Source organism: Diadema antillarum, unplaced genomic scaffold, assembly GCF_040938485.1.
Source record: "Diadema antillarum isolate AM-2024a unplaced genomic scaffold, OU_Dant_1.0 seq00001208_RagTag, whole genome shotgun sequence".
Lineage (NCBI taxonomy): Eukaryota > Metazoa > Echinodermata > Echinoidea > Diadematoida > Diadematidae > Diadema > Diadema antillarum.
In genome coordinates this window covers 375,341-395,658 of record NW_027272001.1, presented here as the reverse complement: position 1 = coordinate 395,658, position 20,318 = coordinate 375,341, and the positions used below count along the sequence as shown (strand labels likewise).

Genomic DNA, 20,318 nt, shown 5'->3' with positions numbered 1-20,318 from the left:
TTTTACCCAAATGGTAAATTTAGAGTCTACTGTAATTATCATAAATGCCTGAAAATAGTTGTCCCTTTGTGTCACCCTAAACAGGTCTGAATAGAAATGAAATCTCTAAGGAATTCATACTGGAGGCTTGTCTCAATGTTGAAAAGGAAGAGCAGAAAAGGAGCAGCTGGCAACTGGTTGTCCTGCAGAAGTACATGAATCCCTCTCTTACCTGCAATTTCTGAGGACAAACATGCCATGAGGATACCTAACCAATTTTGGAGACTGAGGTACAGTATATATGTTAGAAGATAAAATAAACACTTTTTCATACTTTCCAAAATGTTTATGTGACTGCATGTGTGAATACATCAGTTTCTTTTTCTTTTTATGGTGGCTTGACAATTAAAAAAAAAACACATTAAGTTGAGAGCAAGAAAGATATTATTTCAAAAAGTGTAATTTAATTGTCTTTTACAGTATTTTGAAGAAAATAAAAATTTCATTCATGCTACCCTAAAAGTGATGAATAGTTTATTCATAGAATTTCAAATACAGTCATTGTAAGCAATTTCTAGAAATAAATGGAAACATCATTTGTTTGAAAGAATGAATCCATTGTAGGACATAGGGGGAGTGCATCCCTCTTCATCATTCTAATTCAATACAATATGTAATCATGTTTGTGTGCTTTTTTCTTTTTCTTTTTCTCCTATTTACTAGGAATTACAAGATGATAAAGACTCTACCAGCAAGGCGTCAAAGGCTGAAATGCTACACATAAGGAGCAGGAGAAGGAGAAGCAGGACCTGTCGAAGCAAAACCTAAGAAGATAAGGAGGAGTCAAGAAGCAAAGGAAACCAAAATTTTATCAGCAGTAGGTACCCTGATGATGCACTAATGGAAAATGTTTGCTTTACCTCTAAAATAGAGAGAGAGAGAAAAACAAAAACATGCTTCTTGTTGTTTTTTTCCTCTCTCTCTACAGACAAGTGCAACATATTTATGTATTTGGGGTGTACCTGAAAATCCCAAATTTGATTTACATACTTCAAAGAACATTGTTGAGTAGACTTTATTCAAAGAATTATCATCAAGGGATACTTCTTTTTGTCAGGGCGTTCAGATCTGTGATCACTGTCGAAAGGATTATTCAGGCGTAAGTTCTCTAAGTATAAAATAAAAACATGCCACATTGTTCTTTTACTTTTTCAAGGAAATAAAATTCCACAGTCAATTCCATGGTCGAGGAACTTCAAAAAAACTCAACTCGGTAACTCAACTGTGGTTGTCAGTTGCTAATGTGTGTAGTTCAAGTGCTGTAAACACTGTAAGCAAATGGGCGGAAAGTTGGAGGCATCCTAAACTACAAACATTTGCTTCACAGGGAACCTTATGCATTTTTGTAACAATTAATATTTCCCCTATTTTCTCCCTTTTGCTCTCTTTTTTGTGTTTGTTTAGCCCTTGTCATGTAGTTCACCTCAACACTTACACCTGTAACTGCAAGATCGGTGTGGGATGACATTGCTGTCTCTCTGGGACTTACTGGAAACAAAATGTGACTTTTCAAAGCAGGAAAGTGGTAGCTACTACAGCAGGCAGTCGTGAAGGTGGAACTTGAAGAAACTGACATATTGACTTGTTTCTTTCATTTATGTTGGACCAGTGCAAGTTTCCATGAACTTTACATGCATTTGATGTTAACTTACAATGGTTTGATTTCTGTTTTCCCACCAACTACAAACACAGGTACTCTCGAAAAACTCAAATTTACGTGCAATTACCGTGAGTCTTTTTTTTTTCTGAAATACCATCAAACAGCTGAAGAATTTCAATGTGCAAGGTTTTGTCATGATTTTAAGGCGATTATGCACTGTTACTCCGACAATGCACTTTCCCTTTCTCTTTAAAATGTATCCTGCAACTTTAAATCATGTACAACAAATGTACCATGTTTTGTTTGTATCACTGGAAAACTGGAGAGGGAAAAATTCCACAAGCTTTTGTTTGATTTGTGAGGGCCATTACAATGTTCAGAGACAATAGCAACACTCTTTCCACTACTGTTTAGAAATGTATGTTTTGTGCAACTTTACATTAAACTCAGTATGTGGGCCAAACATTGTTTTAATGGTTCGAAAACTGGGGAAGAAAGCTGTTCTTAAAGCCGTTACATAACTTTGAGGGCAATTAGTGCTGTTACCACGGCAACACACTTTGCAGTGAGCTGAACATGTAAGCAAAACTTCTTTTGAATCGATGGAAAACTTCAGAAGTTCAAGAGATGTTTTACCTTGAAGTTGTTGTATATGACTTGCACTGTTGCAAAAGTGGTAGTGACATGACATCATATTTCTTCGTCACTCACAGGACTGCACAGAGTAAAAACACCTTAGGCCTTTGTGGAAGTGAGAGCTTATTGCAAGTTGTCTAATATTAGTTTAACTTGACCATTGAACAACTTAATTTTGTAAACTTATTAATCACCCTAATAATGCCAGTCTACATCAACAAGGCTTTTAATAATCATTGCACAATGATGGAATTGCACAGTGTGTTTTCATCGCCCTTGTCTAAGCGTATTGAAATGTGAGTCTGACAATGGTACATGTATTGCCAGAAATGTTTGAGCTAGAAAAATGGAGAATGGCACATGTATCATTGCAATAAGTTGTACTATAGCTGCAAACAAGAAATCATGTTACTGTGCAATTCTGAATTAGAGCAATGTGAATGCAGCAGCCAGCGTTCTGGGATAGCTATTTTTTTCCTATGCAGTCGTATATATGCTACCATATAAGTGCTGCATGGTATTTTAATCATACATATTTTAACTGCTGATCTCCCCCTCTGCACAAAATTATGTTTGTTTGTTTGCTTGTTTTTTATCATACCTCTATCTGTATCGATGGATAACATTTTTTACTGGACTCAACATCTGAGAGTTTGAGTCAGCAAATTGTTATAGTTGTATTTGCTACATTGTAGGCTACAATTTGCCACTTACCCTTATCAGTCAAAGCAATTCAATGTTCATTCATTTGTATCTTCCTGATTTATTGGTAACACAATTGTATATTTCTTGCTTATAAGTCAATTCTGGAAAGTAATATGTGTAACCAAAATTACATGTACTCTAGCCTTGAAACTTTTATTTTTTTTCTTCCGCACATTTTAACCAGCACATCTTCTTCTTGTAAAGAATGCCTAAGGTAGGCACCAACATAATCTGGGATGGACAGAAAATGGACAATGTTGAAGATGGGATCTCCTGTAATGATATTACATTTTTAAGGTATACAATTGACAAGGTTCACACACAGTTGGAATTTCAATTCAAATGACTGCTTTGCCACAGTATTTTGCAGTGTATGCAGTGTCTGATTAATCTGGATTAGGACCAGTAGCACATTTAGTGCATCTCAAAGCACCCCTTCGGATGCTGGTATGATCATTTCAATTTGGCATTTTTCAAAATACACTGTATGTTTACAGTAAGTGTTTATGTACCTTTGAACACAAACTCTAACTGTAAACATTGCTTGTAGAGTATGTTAGATTGCAGGTTGAGCTGAACTTCTTGTAGATGTTCAAGTTGACTGAATTTATTCATTGTTTATGTGGAAAAGAAATGGAAGTTGATGTTTTTTGTCACTTTGTGTGATACTTTTAAGAACTATGACATCCATACTGCAGTATGTATATATATGAATTGTACAGCACAATTATGATATTGCTTTTCCTACTAGTTTTGCATTTTTTTTTGACAGTACAATTGTATTGAACTAATTGAAGCATACAGCTGTAGTCATGATATAGAAAGACAAATCGACAACTTGAACTGCTTTGTACCATCTTATCTTTTTCTTTTTTGATGATGGAAATAAATAAACTATTGAATTGACTTTAGTTGTGATCAATGTGTCTATATTCTAGATTTAATTTAATGACTTGAATATATCATTATCTTTATTCTTGTCACGTTTTTATTTGTGAATCAATATATATATTGTAAATAAGTGTGATTCCCTTACATCTGGATGGTAATTACATACCGTACACAAAACAAGAGTGAATTTTTCAAGGGCCAACCTGAAAAATATGTCAGCACAATATTTTATGTGTTTGAGAAACCACAATGCTAGAATTCCACTATCAAAGCCTTAGAAAAGCACTCAGAGAATACAGACCTCCACCAAGCAGTACTTTTTCACCCTTACTGTGATTTCTACCCATTGTAATAATTACATAAATATGCGTAATATGCTGTAAATGACTATTTCCAATGATCAAGAATCCTACAACCACGTAACCCCCCCCCCCCCCTCCAAAAAAAAGGGGGGGGGGACTTTGATCCAGGCAGTGATCCAAATTAATACCAAAATATGGCATTTCTTTTTTCTATCATTATTAACTTTATTTCTTAGAATATACAGTGTTATTCGATTCATATCTAGTAATTTCTGTAGTTACTTTAGAATATTTAAAAAAAAAGCAAGCTTGAACATACATGTACTTTTCAAACCAACGTCGCCAAAAAAAAAAAGAAAAAAAAAAGTCACGAGTGACTTCATTCATGGTGACCGTTCTTTATGATGAACAGGTGCCGTAATGTACGATGTACGCATGCGCACGGTGTAAATCGTAGGCCACAAATCGCACAGTGTGCGGTATACATCGCAGCACCTGCGACAGAATGCAACAGGCTGCGATATCGCACATTGTCGCAGCGCAGCGCATCGCAGTAAAAATCGCACAGTGTGAGTCCGCCCTAACCATCATGCTCTCTCTCCCCCTCCCTCTTCACCCATATCACATCTCTTCTTCACAGCTGTTCCATTCTTCATATAAACACAATTAGGCCCTATGTAGTTATATCATTATAATTTACTTGACTGTGTTTCAGTATTTACCAATTTTCGGAATATAGCTGGTATACTTGCTCCTAACCTTAAATACCAGCTATGATTCCCAAAGATCTCCTCGTCTTCCTGTTCTAATATGCTACTCCCGGGTTTCTTCAGCTGACAAGTATTTACTTGACTATAGGGTTCCTATGTAAGGGTGCAAAAAAAAGTGGAGTCCTGCATACATAAATTCACCTTAATATCAGTATATAGAAAGCAACAATTTGTACTTAAATTAGTAGAAAAAGTCAACAAAATTCAAGTTCATATCATATTGTACTTTCATATCCCAGAAAGTTAGTCGACAGAGTCAATAAAAATCTAAATCCATCTAAAAAATCGAGTTCGATGTTAATTTAAACAAACACTCTTTTCTAGATTACTCTTTAAATGAACCCAATTATAGATAAGCTATAACTCGAAAATTATCATATTAGTCTAAAGTTAGTAGACCCTATGATCTGCTTTTGAGCAAAAGTCGTGAAGGTACTGGAGTCATGAAATTAATCATTAAGCATATTATAATAAATATGATTATGGTCTCATTGCTTTACGATTCTGAATTCTTATTATAAGAGAGGGTCACACATAATTCTGGCAGTTTTACAACGGTGAAAACAAACATGCGGAAAGAATGAATAGCCGCCACGTGGTATATATTATAAAGATTTTGCCATTTAAATTATCCCTTTTTATTGACTTTTTTTCTTAAAATTCCACTAAGGGTGTGAATCAGGTCACTGAAATTCAAGATACTGAAATAAAGTACAAAAGCACTCTTGTGTGGAGGGGGATTACTGTTGTTAAGACCCCCCCCCCCCTCCTGCTGATTATTCACCTCCAATTCCTTATAGAACGCATTGAAAGACATATACACGTGAAAACTGGAAATGCCACAATTTAGCTGTTCACGATGTCCTGAATATGCATGATTGTTTGTTTGTTTGTTTGTTTGTTTGTTTTATTCTATTTAATCACGGGATAAAATGAATGTTTCTCACTTTATCATTCCATTCCATAATCATTCCATCGTATCATTATCTTAAAATACAAAAGCTCCTTCAGTGTGTGTATGTATGGGGGGGGGGGGGTACCCCGTCTCATCCTCTCCGCCTTGCCCATCTTTGAAGTGAAAGCGCACGTGCTGTTAATGAGGTAAAAAAAAAATACCACAATTTGTGGTACCCATTAACATTTGTCCTCAGATATTGTTTTATTTTTCGGCTTTTTCTTACTCTTTGATTGATCGAAAATTTGCCAAATGTTCCCCCGATCATGATTATGACATTGGTGGTAATCACTGTCTGTGAATCATTGAGTACAATTAATTATTATGGTATCATTGCTTCACTATTCTGAATTCTTGAGGGTCACACGTCCATGCACTCTGGCGGTTATACAACGGTGAAAACAGACATGCAGAACGAAAGACGAGGCAGATCTATATAACGATGTTGCCATTCGAATTATCCCTCATGCTAACTTTTGTTACGTTTTTATTGACTTTTTTTTTCTTAAGTAATTCCACCAAAAGTGTGAATCAGGTCATAGAAATTAAAAATACCGAAATAACATACTGTACACTGAAGCTCTCTCGCGTAAAAGGGGGATACCCCTCCGAGACCCCCCCCCCCCCCTGCTGATTGTCCACCTCCATACTTAAATCACATCACACAGCCGGTTGTGCTGATTTCATTTTGTATACGCGAACATTTTTGTATGATCCCTTATTATAGTTGGAGATGAAATAAATCAACCTGAACTTGAACACACTGGAAGACATAATACATGCGGAAATACAACAGTTTAGCTGTTCACATTGTCCTAATTATATTAATGTTTCTCACTTTATCATTCAATAAATTCTCCATATTTCACCAGAGTGTGCACCTTTGATATCATAATCATATCATTTCAGTTACACATCGTATATCTAAACAAAAAAATAGCTATTTCGTGTGTGAAAATTTAGTTAAAATTGAATTAAATTGTGTGTGACAGGGGGGAGATATACCCCGCTCATAACCTCTTCTCCGCCTGGTCTATTAACTACCGGTAAGTACACAGTGAAATCGCACATGCGGAAACTGAGATGAAAGATACCACAGTTTGTGGTAAATATTGCTTTTTCGGCTTTTTCTTACTCCTTGATTGATCGAACATTTGCCAAATCTTCCCTCTAATTTTAATTGGTGACAACACCGCATTATTACTGATCTCCATCGACTGAGGGCGCTTTGCGTTTTTTTCGTAAATCCACCATTCATGGGCGACCCCACGTTTCACACCTTGTCACACCAACGAGTCCAGCAAGCTAGCTCGGCTCCCAACAAGCTGCAGCAGCGGAGCGAGACGATCGAGTCAACCTCACATCGCCCGACGCTCGGGGGGCCGCCGGCCTACGACGACGTGCGGTACTCGCTAAGCAGCTACAGCTAAACTAGCGATGCTTGGTATTCGTGCATGGACCTATTGTCAGGGCGCTGTTAGCTGCATTGCTGATGAACACCGCTGTTAACTGGTAAAAGATCGACCACAGCAAAACGAAAACCGTAGCACGCTCTCTCTGTTCATACCAGCAGTAAATCCCCTTTTTATTACGCGCAGAATTATACGTTTTAATCTACCAGTCTCATCAGCTCCTTCTCTACACCTCTACACTATCTACAGCCGTTCACGTGCATCGCGATCACCGCGCCCTGCTGCGGAGCTGAAGCAGGGTGAAGATTGTCGACCACCTGGTCGCTGAAACTTTATTTCTTATTTGCTGAGAGGCGGATGGGTAATATTCGAAAGTGAGTTTGTTGACTCTGAGACGTAAACGTAAGATTAAAGATCCTTCCTGTTTTATTACATACACTTATACAGCATTATTATCAACAAACAGAAGTTTCTAGCGTGATGGATGAGCACTTCCAAAATCCAAACTGAAGTGAAAGATGTGCCTGTGCTGTGGTGGTCAGCATTCAGACAAGCTGCTCAGAGTGACATGATGATGATGATGTGATGTGCTGTTGGATTTACTGTTATCTGGATAGCCTCCACCAAGGTGGATGTCTATGCTGGCATTTGTCTATAGTATATCTGTGACTTGTGTGAGTGAGAAACTCTATTTTACACAAAGGCAGGGAAGGTCAGAAATTGGTCACCAAACAAATGTCTTGAAGATTTAAGATTTTACTAGTGATTGTGGATCAATCACTGCACTGGTCCTCCCTACACCAATCTCTTTCTTGAAGAATGTAAAGTCCGTTCACCTACCACGCACGTACACCAAGTTTTAGTGCGGATCTAACTGCACCAGCAACCCCAATCCGTAACAGCGTCCCGTGCCGAGGTTAGGTAGGATCATGTACAGGTTACAACCCGAAAGTCTCGACAGGACCACCTTACTTCCGTATGCTGATGCTGATGCTGATGCTGATGTTGATGTCTAGAATTGTAGAGCAGTTGAGCTGTTGAAAGTTCTATGCACAACATCCATTCCCTTTCATATTCTACCAAATTAATTCTGCAGTACGGCACAGTCTTTTTTACTTTAGGGTCTGCACAAAGTACGTCTTGGTGCCTCTGGTTACTGTATTTACACTCGGCTCAGACCATAATATAATATCTAATGCTCCATCATTAGACAACTTTTCAGCTAAGAAGGATGGTGTAGGCCTAACTCCGGGGCGCTCCTTGTATACAGTTATAATTTCTGTGGGAGCTGTACGCTTCAGGTTCAGTGTTCGGGCTGTGTTTCGCAGTTAGTGTACAGGCCTAGTTTAGGTAGAGACAGGAATTCAAGTTTTTACTTTAGATTGCTTGATGATTATAAACCACAAATATGAAGCTTATACTAGTGGTGGGCTATACAGGGGGTAAAAAAGGGTCATGTTTCGAAATCCTTAGGGTCCCTGCTTATTTGAAGCAGCTTATCATACTGAGCATTTTGACACCTTTCATTAAGAAATCGGTCGAAAAATGAGATGGAGTCGGCCAAAAAAGTGATTTGGGGGGGGGGGGGCCCAAAATTACTGTCACGCGTCGGTCAAAATATAGTGAAAAAATTATAAATTCACTATCCAAAGGAGTATGAAGCTGATTTAAGTATCCAGATATATGTTTTTGAGGTCAAGAAATTGATTGCAAATGTCAAAAACCCTTAATATACTGTAGAAAGCATTCAAATTCTCAAATTTGCTCTTTTTTTTTGGGGGGGGGGGGCATAGGGCTAAATTTTGGCCCATCTCTGGTATTCCAGTCACCCAAAGTATGCACTTTGCCATCTTCCAAAATTTTGTAGTCACAGGTATATGTGATGAAAATGATAGAAACACTAGTAAATATAGGAAGGGTACCTTATGCTCTTTCAAGCTATCCAAATTTTGAAAAATGAAAAAATCTTTTAAAACACTGCTTTCACAAGTGCAACAGTTACACTAAGACACCTCATACTGGTATTAAAAAATACTGCATTTAAGTTCCATTCATTAACAAACTTGCATATCTCTGCTTGCCATAATGATGTGATTATTCTCCTCTCTACTCGATAGAATGATTGGAACAGGGAATCAACAAAGTTATTGTGTGGTAATTGTGAACCACAAATATCTTGGTACACTTTCGAGGTTCCATGTTCCCATGCAACAGGTATAATTTGCTGGACATTTACAGTCTGTGTGTCATGTCGCTTTGGGTATCTCCAACTTAACCGATTATCAGGATCACAACACTTTCAAGATGTAGGTCTACCACACGTGTATGTATGTGCCCTTTCCATTGTCATTTTTGCATATGCTGAGGTACCACTGTCTGACATTATTAACATCCCAAATAATGGCACAAGGTTCAATTCATTGACCGCAATATCTGGTTCAGCAGCATCACTTGCAACTTCGACTTTGAAGGTGCTTGTTGAACCTTGGCGATATTCAGAATCAGTTGCATATCCTCTTTCATGGGCATGTCTGGCAATGCACGGATTGTGGCTGACTCTGAAGTATTGTAGGAATGAGAGTCAGACGATTTCCAGGTCTGTTACTGAAATCTAGTTAAGTTTGTAGAAGTGAGATCATGCTTGGAAATCCCCTAGATTGAAAAGTGTGCCTTCTGTATGACACTCCAGTTTGAATACATGAGCAGGATGCGGATCTTGCTGCCAGCTTGTCAAACTTTGCAAGATCTCTCTCGCAATCCAAATTGTTAGTTTGTAGACCTTCAAGCTCCTCATCATGTAGAGTATCGAGAGATGTTACATGCGGTGTAAGATCAAATTGTGCCCCAAATCTATATTCGCGACCTTGTTGCAATGCAACACAGCCACAGCATTTGTACAGTACAGTACTGGGAGTGTAAAGTAGGAGATGTTTCTCAACAGCTAATGTTGGTTCTTCTGGTTGAAATAACTAGAAGATCACATGTAACCCTGTGAGAGTATTCACTTTCTGAGCTGCTAGATCTCTGTGAAGAAGTGGAAGAATTTGAACAGGTTCTACATGAGTTGCCTTCTCCATGTTGAGAAATAGTGGCATACATTGTAGGGAAACCAAGTCCACAGAATTTGGTTACTGCAACAGATTCTTCATTGTGGAGATTCTTTGAAACAGAATCTGTTATCAGCTTCTGAAAGCCTGTGTAGTTGTTCAACCTACAACCTTGTGATGTTCTGCCTTCTTTCATGTTGTCATGTGATAGAGGATGAAGACGGAAAGATAGTCCACTGCTGAAACTCTGCTGAAGTTAACAAGGGATGTCCACTCTCCCTTTGATATTATCAGGGAAAGTAATGTTGAATTATTTTCTTTGCAACTTGTGATCATAATCTGCAGTCTACACATTTGAGATGGGTCATTTATGGACAGAAAATACAATGAAACTTAGTCTACCCCACCACTAACCCCCCCCCCCGCTAAAAAAGAAAATTTGAATGCTACAGCAGATTACGGCTTCAAAACACATTTGCAATCAGTTTCTTGACCTCAATTCTACTGTTGTTTACCCATTATCATCAAATTTTAAATCTGTGACAACAATTGGAAGATGTTAGGTGCATGTTAGGTGACTGGAATAATGGAGATGGGCCGAAACTTAGCCCCACCCACCCCCCCCCCCAAAAAAAGCAAAATTTGAGAATTTGAATGCTTTCTGTAGTATATTGAGGGTTTCTGACATTTGCAATCAATTCCTTGTCCTCAAAAACATATATCTGGACACTTAAATCATCTTCATACTCCTTTGGATTGTGAATTTATTATTTTTCATTATATTTTGACCGACGCACAACAGTAATTTTGGCCCCCACCCCCAAATTAGTTCTTTGGCCGACTCCATCTCATTTTTCAACCGATTTCTTAATGAAAGGTGTCAAAATGCTCAGTATGATAAGCTGCTTCAAATAAGCAGGGACCCTAAGGATTTTGAAACATCACCCATTTATAAGCCCACCACTACTTATACCAAAGAGCACAAAATTCTAAGAGGAATTCAAAATGTATGTGATAAAACTTGGTCTTGAAATGACTGAGGTATCCAAAAGCAAAGTGGTCTTAATAAAACAGGTAAGACCCACCTTTTATTAGGACCATTTTGTTTACTTTCTTTGTTGATATCTCAGCCATTACCAATTTGATGAAATAAACTTTTAATTCCTCTTAGAATTGTATGGTCTTGGGGTTTCTTATTATCTAGTATAAAACATTAAAACCTGAATTCCCATGTCAACCAAAACCGTACCATCCCTTTAAGATTTGAATTTTTCTGTTTTAAAAAGTCATGTTTAAAACAAAAAGTTATGTCACTGTAAGATGACATACAAATGTGTCCATCAGCTGTAGTGTTATGTAATGAGAAAGATTTTGAGGAAGTGTCGTGTGTCAGGACAAAATTCCATTCTTGTTAACCAGATGGAGACAGATGCTGTATGAATTCATATTTCCTTTTCTGAAGAGTTTGTTGCTTTTAAATTTTTTTATTGTTATTTTGTAACTTCTTGATGTTGGAATGCAGAACTTTGGATCAGCTGAAAGAGTTTTGAGAGATACACAGCGAGTTCAGCTACTGTAAGTGGGCGTTGACGGTGCAGACTCATTCCAACCTTACATCACTCGGTCGCCGACTGCGTTTCTGACGTTTGCAAGATGCAGCAGGGAGGGATGCTTGCTCTACGAAGACTCCTCCAAGTTGGGAGGCAGCCCATCTGTCAGCAGATGTTGATTCAGAGGAGAAACATCTTCCAGTCAAAACCTGTAAGTAGCTCTTGCTTGGGTTGACTAAGAATTTCAAAACAAGAGTAAAGATATAAAGTGATGATACTAGTTAACTTGTCATCTTTTTGGGAGGTGCGGGGGAGGGGTTGTTTCATATAGAGGTTGGTGGCTAGTTATTATGTCACAATTGACTTTTTAGGGGCATGATGTGCTTGTATTCACCTGGTTTGCCGTTTCCTACCCACTGTCATGGCCATGGTAATTGCAAGCATTAAAAAATTTGACAAGTTGAATATTAACATCATACAGGGTAAAATGCCTACATTTTGTCTGAAGGTTTTTTGTGACTTTAGATGTGATGGAAATATTTGTGATTTACATACAGGTATGAATCTATTTTTTATAAGGCTGGAATGAGAGAAAACATGATGCTTTCCTTGCAAAATACTCATTTCTCTTTAAATGAAAATTGTTTGCAGTGACCATAAAGTGTAATCCTGTGCTGTCTTTGGAAGTCAGCTCTGACCCTTTTAATTTGCGGTGGCTTGGCACTTTAATATAGTTTTTAACTTGCCAAGCCTTTTCAACAGCATTCAGTACTCATAACTCCATCCAAACCTGTACCAGAACTTTGTACAGTTAGCAAGTCCACTCGAGTGTAGCAATGTGCCTCAGTCCAACAGAAAGGCCATTGTGACACAATAGAGATCATGGGAATTTAATAGGTAATCTGCATTCATCACCACTTAATTAGTTTCCAGACATTTGTGCCAGTCAGCAAACAAAGTGCAGTAAGGGTTAAAGGCATAATTTACCATTTGCAGATGAAACAAAAACCCAGCATTAGTGCTTTAAAATAGTTCTAAAATGTGAGTTAGGGATAGAAACAACCACTGTAAAAATTTGAATCCATATAATCAATGTTGAGTGTTGTTAAATACACAAAATGTGAACAATAGTTATAATAAAAATGTTTCCAGACTAAACCGTGTACCGTTATGGTTTATTGAGAAAAACACTGATTGGCTCCTTATATTTTAGGCTTTATTGTGAAAATCACATGGTAGGATGTTTTGTGATACAACAGACCTACACATATCCATCAAATTTGATATCTTGAACATTTTTGTTTAAATCCCTGCTCCCAAAGGTAAACTGGACCTTTAATAGATTACTTTGTAAGTACTGTCAATTAGAGATAAAAAATGTTTACAGATCCAATATGTAAATTGAAGGAAAGGGACTTCAAAAAAAAAAACTTAAAAAACTTAGCCGTAGACATCTACATTGTACAATTCTGTAGCTTTCTTATTGTTGGTCCACTTGAAACCCTCGCCATTCTGTTCACCCCCCTTTCACTTCATTCCTGAGATGCAACTTGAACATGGTGTGGACTGGCTCTTTGGCTGTTAAAAGGTGACAGTCACAAGTAAAGTAGCCAATGACATTGGTTGGCTGGTCTATTATTATGTTGTTCTTTAACAGTGTTTCATAACATTGCACAAGATAGATTCTTTGAGAAATCATGTAGATTAAGAGAAAGGCCCTATACAGATAAATTGTGTTGTAAATGTTATTGCTAAACATTTCACTTCAGTTCAAAGCATATCAAAGGACAGAAATGTATGCTTGGAACATGTTTGTTTGTTTATTTGTTTTACTGTTTTGGCTGTGCAATTGACATCAGCCCTGGTTGTGTTTCCAAGGAAAAGTCTGAGTTTTTCACTTCACCCTGTAGCTTCCAGCAGACAATATCCGACAAGAGTTGCAGATACTTACTGGTATTTATACTGGGGAAAAAAAGTATAGTCTACTGTGCAATGCCTACAGGTACCATCATATAATATGGGACCTGGAGGCTCACAGTTTATGCTCTCCATAATCTGCATGGGCTTTCAGGTTTAGATCAAGTTTCTTTGATTGTGAAAGCCAACATTTCAGGAAACTTGAGACCCATTAGCATCCCAAGAAAGAGTTGCACATATCAGATATACTGTAATTAATGTAAAGATATTGTAACATTAATCTTTTCTTCAGTCTCTAAAAGATATTTACCTCTGCCAAGGAAAGAAGTTGGGTTTTTTCATTGGAGTTGGTTTGTTTGTTTATCTGTGTGCAAATTAACTCATAAAGTTGTGAATGTATTTGAATAAAACTTGCAGTAAACATTGATAATGACACCAGAAAGAGATGATTGAATTTTGGTAGTGATCAAGGAATTTATGGATTTTTCATCTTTTGGCAGATAAGGTCAATGAACGTGGCAGTTCAAGCTGCGCGTATTTGAAGTTTGCATGTCACACGCTCCGACACGCTCTAAAGCGCGTGCTGTGCTCAGGCGAGGCGCAGCGTAGCTGGAAGCTGATGACGTAAACAAAGGATTTCTACATCAATTGAGATACCAGGTGATTTTCAGCATGCATGTATGGGTGGAAATGAACTGCTTGGCAAAAGTCTGCGCTCTCTAGGAGCTTTTCTGGTTCAAGATTTTTTTTTGTATTGATGTCACTCACATGGAAATTATAAATCATCATACTATTTAATGATGAATTTGCATTTCATGGCAACAGAGTCAGATTATTGCCATTTGAACCACAATGAATCTCCAGGGATTTTCAGATCTCCCAACCATTCTGAATTTTGGGGAAAGAATCTGAGTTTTGACCATTCCCATGTCTTGTTTTAATATAGGAGTTTCCTATTTTTTTATTTTTTTTTACCACACACTCATATGGAAACTACTCTTTCTTGCCTACTTTTGTTGAGCCAAATCATCCCTATTTTTCAGTCAGAGGTTTAAATTAGGGGTTGGGATTTTGTTTCATTCCAGTAGTCCAACAATTCCATTGATTTTACAGCCCCTATGAGTTAGACAGGTCATTATAAGTATATTAATTACGACAGGGCACATTATGTACATCAAACAATCAGAAATCATAGAATGTTCCAATTTGTGGTAGGAGCACCGTGCAGAAAGTGTGAATGTGGTGCATAAAATTCTGCAAAGGACACTGGTTTCTTTCATTTGCGCTATGACTTGACACCTTAGTTTAAAAAGAAAGAATAAATTCAGGCGTAGTTGCGTATTTCTTGATCTGATGATAAAAAGCTTAGATACACTCTGTATGCACAATGCAACAGAGAGCTTTTCTGCTTGCTTAATGAAGGCTAACAAGAAATAAGTCATGCGGGTGCCCAAACGAAATACAAACTTTGCAAGAGTAAAATTCTCATTGTGGCAGATTAGGCTTGGTCATACAGCCAAGATGGAATAGAGACTCATCTCTGTGTGATGCACTGTTACACTCCATACAGCTGTCAATGATACGCTTGACTTGTAATAGTAACAGTGAAATTCACATGCTGCATTGTATGTGCAAGGCAGTTTCATTTTGTGAGGATGTACAAGTAACAGTACTGAAAGTGTATGTTGTACATGTGTGTGTGTGTTTAAGTGTCTGGATTTCTTTCACTTGGAAGCACTGGTATGTGCCGTAAATGCAAGCTACTGTAAACGTCGATGTTTTCGCGTTATTAATATTTTGCACTGAGTAATCAAAAACATGGGTTGTTGAATTCGCACTGCGCAATTGTCAACCCATTCACTATGTGTAGAGAAAATTGTGGAGATATTTTTGAGGGTTTCAGAATTTGCGCTAGCCAGAAGTAGCGTAGCGTGAAATACGCAAAAATGAATACAGTACGTATTATGGGACCAACACCATTAAATCCCTTCTGAGGGATGACACAGTGATATAAACAAATTGCCTAGCCTAGGGGTAAAGCTGCTGCTTTTGGCTTGAACCAGGTACCTCACAATTGAGAATCCAAGACTTTATCCACAGAGCCATAACAACTGCAGCACAAAAATGTTTAGTATAAATTTTCGTATGCCATCATGAATGAAGAGAAGTGAAAATATTTTTGAAATATAATGAGTAGCTAAAGTTTTAGAGAGAGCGAAGAAATTCTGAATGCTTGTAGATTTACATAAATTTATTTAAGATCTGTGAATTATTGTGAACATGTTCAAGTTTGTATTTTGGTCAATAGAACATTGGGAGAGATAATGAAAAAAAAAATCAGAGTAAGTTTAATCAACTTGGCATTTCGCTCATTATACATGTAAATGATACTTCTGGTGTGACTTGAATTTCTGAAAAGGAAGCATCCATTTAAGATGGGTTCCCACTGTAGATCAGATCAACCGATTAAGCCCGACCAACACATTTAGGCCTGGTCGGGCTCGCTCGGCAAGGGCGATCAGGGGCGGTCGGGGGCAGTCTGGGCCAATCTACCCTGATCAGCATTGATCCGGTTTCCTACACGACAATTTTTGACATGTAAAAAGATATCATGTACAAAATCTGTAGGAAGCTGGACCACTGCCAATCGAGGTAGATCGACCCTGATCGCTCCTGCACATATGCTGCATAGGTGTAGTAAAAACAGCAACAAGATTGCATACTGGGACAGGAAAGAGGTACCTAGGATGTGGTATACATGTAGTGAGATAAGTACTAACTACAATTATACAATGTATGTGAATACATGTGTGAACTTATTTCGCGGGATTAGTCTATACTCTATTGACCCCTTGTTGTGCAGTCATCAGTATAAGCCTGTTTGGTTTCAAACACCATAACTTCTGTCAGCTGTAACTAAGGGGATTCCAAAATAACAAGAAAAGATTATTCAGTGGTTTATGCAATAAGTCAGTGACATTGCTATGTCAGTACATAAATCAACTATTGTTGGGCATATGGAAGCCACTCAGTTGTGGCTGACATCTAGATAGACAACAACACACACACAAAAAGAAAAAACCCAGTGCCCAAACTGAACAGGTCTATAGGTAGTGATACTGAGTATGTCCCAGAGGATATGTTTCTGTGTGTGTGCGTGTGTGTGTGTCTGTGTGTGTTCTTGTGTAGCAAGGGTTGCTCTCAAGGGAAATTTTTATATAAGTGAGACAGCACATGTTCTTCTCTCATTTGGCATAGACATCAGAGTACATTGAACCCCTGATGATTAGTTGAAAGAAGGGTAGGCAGTTTTCCAAGTCATTCTAGTGATTTGATTTCCATTCATGTATATGTATGGATACACACAGACACGATTTGGCTTTGTAAACAGAACTTCAGTAACAGGAAATATATTTAACCCGTTCCTCCTTCAATTCGGTGAGAGCCTTCAATGCCCCCAAACAAGATATGATTCTTTTTGATAGAGCGTGTGCTGATGGGCATGCAAACTCTTCTGTTATACACTATAAGCCACCCAGACGGGGTCTGTGAAAGTCAAAATCCAGTGATATCATGCAAGTTTTATGGCAAAACAATGGCATTGCTATGTTCGAAAACAAAGATTCACACAGTTTTTATGTATGCATAAAAACAGGACAAAATGATTACAATGTCATATCTTCATACAAGTTTTATGGCAAAACAATGGCATTGCTATGTTCGAAAACAAAGATTCACACAGTTTTTATGTATACATAAAAACAGGACAAAATGACATTGATAAAGAAAAACAGAACAGATCCTACAGAAAAGCAACAGATATTGATAAAACAAATTCTAATATTTCAAATGCAGATACTCTTGTCTACAGTCATGGAACCTGGTATGATACGAGGTTCCCAATATATGAATTGACATCATGATCATGGGCATACCAGGTTCCCATAATGCAAAGGAACAGGTTAAATGTTTTGGGTGTAAAGCAGGTTGTATATTAAAATACAGGACTGTCATGTTTTTGTTCAAATTGCAATGCTACACTTTATTTCGTCCAGACTTTGGATGGTACATGAGCTGTTACATTATGATTTTAGAGGGAACTATGCCACCTTTAAAGCACACTGCAGCTCAGGCGTAAGAGCATAAAATTTGAACAGTCAAATCTTTGCAGAGCTCTTAAAACAAGAGTAAATTATTGTTGTTGTTTTTTCCCCATCCTTCCTATCGCTGTTGTAGCCTCTGGCAGTACTGGTCACATGCATGGACGGGCGTCTGCTGCCCTCACGTCTCTTCAAGGCCGAGATCGGAGAGCTCTTCATCGTCCGTAACCCGGGAAACTTTGTGCCCCACTCCTGCACTTGCAGCCCGACACCTGAGGGGGGCAGGGCCTGCCCCAGTGGGGAGATGGCAGGGCTGCAGTTGGCTGTACAAAAGATGGCCGTTCCTGAGATTATTGTGTGCGGCCATGCAGATTGCAAGGTGAGTTCATGTGATCAAAAAATAGGTCCAAGAATGTCTGCAGTCTGACTAGTTAGTTGGTTGGAGTCTCTGAAGTCTACGTTTGCTAATCCACAAGATCAGACCGCCCTTTGTATGTACCGGTAATGGCAAGATGGTGTGACTGAAAACTACAGAAATTGTTACCTCACATGCATTGCATGTAATGACTCATCAGTAATCACTATTTTGTTTATCACAGCCTTCTAAGACTTGATGTGATGATTTACTGCGCCTTGCCATACTCACCTATCCTAAATTCACAATTGCTATTTGTTACCCTCAACGCAAATAGCCACCGATAAATATCACACATTTTTCCTTTAAGCCCCTGTATTACAAGTCAGGAAACCCTGCCAGGAGCCTACAATTTGTATATAAGTGGCACTCTCACTGCCTCCTCCCTCTTTTGTTACCGAATGTTCGTTACGTGAGCACCGGTAGAAAATAAACTTGTGAATCTTAACATGTTGCTTTGAATTTACGATCAGTGCAGTCATTATTTCTCAACTCGTAAAAGATGTCAGAAAAACAGAAAGATTTGCGAAAGTGAAGCCGAACACTAAGCTATCCTCGACGAAGGAAAAGTTGAAGGGCAAGTATTGCTTCGCTAGTAAATAAGATATTCACTACCAAGTACTCTGATATTGAGTGGATTTTCACTTTAAATTTTAATCTTCAGGCAGCTGAAGCTCTCAAACACCTCCATGTGGCCAAGCCCACTGGTAGCCCCGGCTCTGGGTCCCAGCACTCCCTGGACCTGGTGAACAACTGGCTGCACACACACGGCTCCACTTCCCTTGACAAGTACCACAGACACATGGAGCGCCCCGACGAGGCGATAGAGTTCGAAGGGGGCGGGAAGAAAGGCGCCCCGATATCGGCTGTCATTGAAAATGATGGAAAAGTCAGCAACACAGACAGATTAGCTCAGGTATGTGATACACTACAGTGGAAAATGTAAATCCATAAAGAGGTGTCATGGTTGGGATGTTAATGGTATTGTAAATTACCATTAAAGGAATAATATTATTAATGTTTTGTTCATAGAGAGTACTGAAGTTTCCAAAAACAAATGATTTGTTCATACGTATTTTATATTACTGGTATATGTAATTAAGATCTTGATCAAATTGAAGCTATTTCTTTATGCATGCCATAAAGGTTTAAAGGCTATTATTTCTTGGGGGTGTCATTTATATTTTCAGTAGAAATGAAGCATGACAACATCAAGTGGCATATTGCTTTGACTTTTTTTTTGGGGGGGGGGGTGAGGGGAAGCTCCTGTAATGCTCTGGCTTCAATATGCAAAATGGTGAATTCAGGGTGCTCTGCTCATGGGAGCTGTAGAAGCTACCAGTATATTAGTAAATGGTTCTTGCTACATATTTGACTGTATGACAGTGTACCAGAAGTAGGCAGACACTTACAGGTTGTGACGGTACTGCCCTCATTGGTCCGTCCCATGCAGGGTTAAAGGTCACCAAAACCATATTATAAACATTTGCAAGAATATGCCTGTTTACACAGTACCTCAACATTCGATAGAGTTTTTCCAAAGACATGACATAAAATTACGTAGTTGGTTGATCACTTTATCCTGTGTACACCCACCATGAGCTAACTGATTTATGTTTTTCTTAGAATTTGCTGTAACATACACTGGGCACATGTATTTTTGTTGAGCTCTTTGAAAAAGATGGGCATTGTGTTTTGATGACATCTTTTGAATACAGCAGCACCTGAAACAAGTTTGTTCTCGATTTTCCATGTCACTTGCCCAGATTAATGTCCTGCAGCAGCTGGAGCACCTGCAATCCTATGACTTCATCCGCACCCGCCTGGAGACCGGGCAGATCCGGCTGCACGCCACCTACTACAACCTCCTCAACGGCGACATGTTCGTCTTTAACCGGGCGGAACGCCGCTTTGTTCTCCTACCCACGGCTGACATCAACAGCCTCTCGCACTATATCTCCGTTCTCAAGGACAGTTAG

The 20,318-nt window shown here is 38.4% G+C and overlaps 1 protein-coding gene across 1 annotated transcript; it reads left to right on the top strand.

Annotated features, from left to right (window-relative positions):
- Positions 1 to 7,372: 7,372 nt before the first annotated feature.
- On the top strand, positions 7,373 to 20,318 carry LOC139744768 (beta carbonic anhydrase 1-like). Its single transcript, XM_071655189.1, has 5 exons — positions 7,373 to 7,684; positions 11,880 to 12,118; positions 18,061 to 18,303; positions 19,004 to 19,255; positions 20,106 to 20,318. Exons 2-5 carry the CDS (start codon positions 12,011 to 12,013, stop codon positions 20,316 to 20,318), a joined length of 816 nt encoding a protein of 271 aa, XP_071511290.1. The 5' UTR covers positions 7,373 to 7,684; positions 11,880 to 12,010.

Excerpts from the sequence above, each read along its gene's own strand:
- LOC139744768 (XM_071655189.1), top strand. The coding sequence starts at position 12,011 with ATGCAGCAGGGAGGGATGCTTGCTCTACGAAGACTCCTCCAAGTTGGG. Across the intron at positions 12,119-18,060 it reads ACATCTTCCAGTCAAAACCT|CCTCTGGCAGTACTGGTCAC; the intron begins GTAAGTAGCTCT and ends TCGCTGTTGTAG. Across the intron at positions 19,256-20,105 it reads ACACAGACAGATTAGCTCAG|ATTAATGTCCTGCAGCAGCT; the intron begins GTATGTGATACA and ends TCACTTGCCCAG.